The 6,000-nt window shown below is 50.1% G+C and overlaps 1 protein-coding gene across 6 annotated transcripts in view; it reads left to right on the top strand.

The window, feature by feature from the left end:
• Window positions 1-2,782: 2,782 nt before the first annotated feature.
• The window catches only part of SRPK2 (SRSF protein kinase 2), a 237,359-nt gene continuing 234,141 nt past the window's right edge, over window positions 2,783-6,000 (top strand). For 4 of the 6 annotated variants that reach the window (XM_060107949.1, XM_060107948.1, XM_060107946.1 and 1 more), the window contains exons 1-2: window positions 2,783-2,913; window positions 3,521-3,575. In XM_060107949.1, coding sequence (XP_059963932.1) covers window positions 2,787-2,913; window positions 3,521-3,575 — 182 coding nt within the window. In that variant the 5' untranslated portion in view covers window positions 2,783-2,786. Of the gene's footprint in view, window positions 2,914-3,287; window positions 3,435-3,520; window positions 3,576-6,000 lie in introns of those variants that run through there. The other 2 variants (XM_060107950.1, XM_060107951.1) reach the window with 2 other exon arrangements.

Raw genomic sequence — 6,000 nt, 5'->3', positions numbered from 1 at the left:
CTAAGACGACAAAAAACACACAAAAATCAAGCCCCAAATAAACAGAAAACACAGGGGTGGCAGAGAAATGAAAGCTCACCTAATTAACATAGTTGGAAGAGATGGAAGGACAGGATTATCATGTCAGTATTCTCCAACCACTATAGTAATACTTGATTCAAGCAAACATCATGGATGGATGCTAGCCCATGGAGTGAAGCATTCTTGGGGGAGGATACTCACATAATCTCACAGGTTACTTTTTTTAAAAATTGAGGTGAAATTCGTCAAACATGTTAATCATTTTAGAGAGAAGAATTCAGTGGCATTTAGTACATTTCCAGTGTTGTGCCACCACCAGCTCTACCAAGCTCCAAAACATTTTGATCAGTACAAAATAGAACCCCTTATCCATTAAGCAGTTGCTCATTATCTCCCCTCCCCCCAGCCATGGGCCACCACTAATCTGCTTTCTATGGATTGGCTTATTCTGGATGTTCATATAAATGGAATAGAACAATAGATGACCTTTTGTGTCTGGCTTCTTTCACTTCGCATAAGGTTTTTGAGGTTCATCCATGTTGTAGCACCTACCAGTACTTCATTCCTTTTTATGGCTGAAAAATATTTCTTTGTGTGTCTGTACCACAATTTGTTTATACATTGGTGGATATTTGTTTCTAACCTTTTGGCTAGTATGATTAGTGATGCTATGAACATTTGGGTACAAGGATTTGAATACCTGTTTTCAATTCTTTTGGATATACACCTAGGAGTGGAACTGCTGATAATTCCATGTTTAGGTTTTGGAGGAATTGTGGAACTGTTTTCCACAGTGGTTGCACCATTTTACATTCCCAGCAGTAATGTATGAGTATTCCAATGTCTCTAAATCCTCACTAACTCTTATTTTTCATTAAAAAAAAATTATAGCCATCCTAGTAGGTGTGAAGTGATATCTCATTTTGGTTTTGCTTTGCATTTCTCTAATGATGCTGGGCATCTTTTCATGTACCTGTTGGCCATTTGTATATCTTCTTTGGAGAAATGTCTGTTCAAGTCTTTTGCCCATTTTTTACACAGACTACTTTTTAAATACAAAGGAAAAAAAGGTACCTTTACCATGGAGAAATGATTACATATATCATCACCAATAATAGTACAAACTGACGTCGTATCCCTCTTGATGCAGCATACTAAGATGAACACAACCTCATCTATACAGTGTACATGACAAAATTATTTAACTTGAATCTAATAGGGAACAGATGAATACAAACTGAGGAACATTCTGCAAACAGAATTGAATTCTTCAAAAAAATGAATGTTATAAAAGAAAATAAAAAACAAACCAGTGGTTATTCTAGAGTAAAGGAGCTTAAAAAGACCTGACAATCAAATGCAATGCATGGGGCTTCCCTGGTGGCGCAGTGGTTGAGAGTCCGCCTGCCGATGCAGGGGACTCGGGTTCACGCCCCGGTCTGGGAGGATCCCACATGCCGCGGAGCGGCTGGGCCCGTGAGCCATGGCTGCTGAGCCTGCGCGTCCGGAGCCTGCGCGTCCGGAGCCTGTGCTCCGCAATGGGAGAGGCCACAACAGTGAGAGGCCCACGTACCACAAAATAAATAAATAAATGCAATGCATGATCCTTGATTGTATTCCGGATTGAGAAAAAAGTCAGCTAGAAAGGACATTTTGAAAATTTGAATATGGCCGCTGTATGTTACAGATAATAGTATAATGATATGAAATTTTCTTGGATAATGGAATTCTGATTATATAGCAGAGTATCTTTGTTCTTAGTAGATACTTATGGAAGTACTTAGGGGTAAAGGGTAAAAGCCTGCAAAAAACTCAAATGATTCATCATAAACAAAACAAAACCAAAAACCCATACACACGGGGAAGGCAAATGTGGTGAAATATTCAAAATTGGTGAATATGGGGTAATATGGGTGTCCACTATATTTTTCTCATAATTTTTCTGTACGTTTGATATTTTTGAAAATAAAAAAATCGAGAAAGTAAAAAGCTCTTCAAGTTCAAGCAGCACTGTTCTGGTGGGTTTAGGATCTTTATAGTAAGGTTAGCTACTCCGATCAGTTAAGAGTATAGTTGAGGGCTTTCCTGGTGGTGCAGTGGTTGAGAGTCCGCCTGCTGATGCAGGGGACGCGGGTTCGTGCCCCGGTGCGGGAGGATCCCACATGCCGCGGAGCGGCTGGGCCCGTGGGCCATGGCCGCTGAGCCTGCGTGTCCGGAGCTTGTGCTCCGCAACGGGAGGGGCCACAGCGGTGAGAGGCCTGCGTACCGCAAAAAAAAAAAAAAAAAAAAAATATATATATATATATATATATATATATATATATATAGTTGAGAGGGTAAGTGGTCAGGATGGATATTTTTCAAAAATATAATTATTTAAATAAACGGATCACTGCAGTTACTTTATCCCCCAATCAACTTGATTAGAGTCAGGTAGGCCTAAGTTTGAATCATTGGTGGGTAAACTGTTTCACCTCTTCAGGACTCAGTTTCCTCTTTGGAAGAAATAACTCCGTGGTGGGTTGTTGTGCCGAATTGTTAGACACATGGAATTTATTGAACTGGACCTTAATTCATGTGCAAAAGCTTAATCCTACTATCTGTGCTATCTGCATCTTTTCCTTCATTAGGAAATCCTGTGGGGTAGATAAAAGTGAGAGATAAGATGACTTTTCCAAGGTCACACAGCTAGTGAAAGACCCAGGTTTCCCAGCTCTTGGTCCTGTGCCCTTTCCACACCCGCCAGAGAGGAGGAAGCGGCGCTCATGGGGATGCAAGGATGTAGAGGAGCTAAGGGGGAGAAGAGGCCGCGTGAGGAGAGGTGGTGTGAGACCCGCGGAGGCGCCGGCCAAGGAAGGGCGCATGGAGAAGCGGGCAGCGCGACCCGCCTGGGTGGGTAGGAGAGAGGCTGTGGTTGGAGAGGGAGGGTCGCGCAGGCCGCGTGCCTGGGAGGGACGGGAGGCCTGGGCCAGCCGCGGGGGCGCAGGAGGCGGAGGCCCAGGCCGCGGGCTGGGGTGGGGGAGGCATGGGAGGGAGTGGCGGTGGTCGTGGAGGGGGTCACTTCCGCACAGGTGGGCTAGGCGGGTGGGTGCAGGACGCACGGGCGGGGCCGGCACGGGGGTCTCGACCCCGCCGGGCGGGGGGGCGGGTTGCGGGCGGGGTGGGGGCGGGGCCGGCCGGGGGCGGGTTTTGCCGGGCCCCCCGCGCGAGCGGCGGCTGCGGCGGCGGCGCAGGCGCGGTTCCCGCCTCCTCCCGGCCGGCGGAGTGAGTGGAGGCTGCAGCTCGGCTCGGCTCGGTTCCCGCGACGCTGCTGCCGGTGCAGCTGCTGCCGCTGCCGCTGCCGCCGCCGCCGCCGCCGCCGCCGCGAAGCCCCCCGCCCCACTTCCCCCGCGTCGGGATGAGCTCCCGGAAAGGTGAGTGGCCCGCGGCGTCCCCTTCTCCCCGCCACGCGGCCCCGCGCTGGCCTGCCCGACCGTTAATGTGTGTCTTCTTTCCTCAGTGCTGGCCATTCAGGCCCGAAAGCGGAGGCCGAAAAGAGAGAAACATCCGAAAAAGTGAGTCCACGCCGCGCGAGCCCCCGGACCCCCGCCTCCGCCCGGTCGGGGTTAGCCCGCGACCGCGCAGGGGAAAGTTGCCCGGATTCCCGGGGCCGGCGGGCGGGCGAGCTGATCCCCCGAGACGCCGGCTCTCGCCTCCTGCGCGCCCCGCGGGCGGCCCGGGGGGAGGGGCGCGCGCGAGCTCGCGGCCGGCCCGCCGAGCATCCCCTGACCCCGGGCCCCTGGGGCCCCCAGTTTCCGCGGCCGTTGGGGGTGGACGGGGAAGGAAGCGCAGGGCGTGCGCACCCTCTCGTGCGCGCCGAGCTGGCCCGGGGGTCCCGGGCCTTCCTGGGAGGGGAGCTGGCGCCCGCCGCCCGGGCCCCGGCGCTGCGTGCGGGCGTGAGCCTGCGGCATCGCTCCCACCTGGGCGCCGAGGCCCTAGAGGAAGAGGAGCCGAGTGTGCGAGAGAGAGTGAGAGAGAGTGAGAGAGAGAGAGAGAGAAAGAGAGAGAGAGAGTGAGAGAGAGAGTGTGTGTGAGTGTGTGTGTGTGTGTGTGTGTGTGTGTGTGTGTGTGTGTGTGTGTTGCCTCCTCTTCCTCTCCGGCCCCCGCCTCTCGGCCTTTCTGCTGAAAACCGGAGCTGGTTGTCAAGTGGTTTGCCTCGGGCGTGTTCCTGGCACGAGTTCAGCTCTGAGACCTGTGCGTTTCGGCGCTTGGGTTTTTTTCCGAAACTTTCTGCCCGGGCCGAGCGTGACTTCGCTGCGACGCGGCTGCGCCCGGGTCTCGGGCTGCGCGGGGCGGGTGGGCGTGTGCGCGGGCGGTCCTCGGCGCGGCTGCCCAGCGCCTCATTGTGCCGGGAGGCGATGAATAGGGTGGTGATATTTCAAACATGCCAGCCGCCAGCCATCTCCAGCCTGGCCGCGGACCGGAGTGGGAGCGGCCGGCGCCCGGGAAGCCTTTCCTGGAGAGCGGCTCCGAGACCGCAGAGCGCCGCCGCGTCTCCTTTCCCTTTCTTTCCTAATTTTGAAGAATTTACCAGCGTAGATTACTCCTCCTCTTAGATTTGTGGCTTCACTCTTCCATTTGAGAAAGAAATAACTCTGTGGTATATATTTGGTACTCTGGGGATCGTCCGTGATCATCTTTAAATAAAATCACGAAGCATTTTTGGTTGGTTTGTTTTCTTTGCGGGACTAGCCTGCAGCATTCCTAGGCTTTTTCCCTTCTTCGCTTTGGTCTCAGCCTGGCGAATTTCATACCCATTGGTGGCGTCTATGAAAACTGCCTAAGTCATTACTAATGTGATGTATCATGACAGGATTTGTGTTCATTCAAACCGGAATATAACTTGCAACTATGTTAAGGATTTCACACAATGTAGATACAATTAAAGCAATTTAAAAAAACAATTAAAAAAATTAAAAGAAACTACTACTAGAGTGAGGGAAGAATATTTATTAAGGGCTTGACCTGGTGGGTAAAAATTAGATGTTGGAGTCTTAAGATGTTAAATCTCAATGGATATTTGTTAGTTTTAGATGCTTTAAAAATTAATACTAGTAATCAGAACCTTATATTTGGGATTTCCTTTGGTGAACGACGGAAATTTAGTCCATAAGTAAGGGGAACTGTAATGTTTAGGCTCCTGAGTTGGGTCACAACTTTCAGTTCAAAACATTTATTCCCACGTAGCCCATTTTGTTAAGAAAAGTTAAAAAGAGTTGAAGGGCCTCCCTGGTGGCGCAAGTGGTTGGGAGTCCGCCTGCCGATGCAGGGGATACGGGTTCGTGCCCCGGTCTGGGAGGATCCCATGTGCCGCGGAGCGGCTGGGCCCGTGAGCCATGGCCGCTGAGCCTGCGCGTCCGGAGCCTGTGCTCCGCAACGGGGGAGGCCACAGCAGTGAGAGGCCCGCATACCGCAAAAAAAAAAAAAAAAAAAAAAGAGTTGAAAAAAGCATCCCCCTAGTTTTGGGGATGGCTCTGTGTGTGTGTGTGTGTGTGTTTGTGTGTACAGGCGAATATGTATATCTGCGTATGTTTTACATATATACGTACATGTAGAAAAACAGCTTTAGTTAAAGTCACTGTATGTTTCATATTTTCATATTTCAGGGTATGACTTTCCTAATGGCCAGAGCCTTTTTTGGTGTGCTGCAATTTGGATTTACGTGGTATGTTTACAGAAAATTAGCGTATATTCACAGTATTCAACTTCTACTCTCACAGGTTAATCTGTTAGCGTTTTTCGTTGTCTGTTGTAGTTATGTGACTAGATTTGACAGAAACCCCTCAGCCAGTGACTAAATGAACTGGTCAGTCTGCAAGGACCAGGAGGAGACCAGCCCCATTACATAACTGTTCGATTGAGGCAGTTTTTCACTTAATTCTTTGAATCAAGGCAGTATTATTTTAAAGGAATCCTTGATGTGATTGATTTATTCATACA

The sequence above is a fragment of the Mesoplodon densirostris genome, chromosome 9 (assembly GCF_025265405.1).
Source record: "Mesoplodon densirostris isolate mMesDen1 chromosome 9, mMesDen1 primary haplotype, whole genome shotgun sequence".
NCBI classification, from domain to species: Eukaryota; Metazoa; Chordata; class Mammalia; order Artiodactyla; family Ziphiidae; genus Mesoplodon; species Mesoplodon densirostris.
Note: the sequence above shows the minus strand (reverse complement) of the source record. Positions and strands in the feature narration are given on the sequence as shown.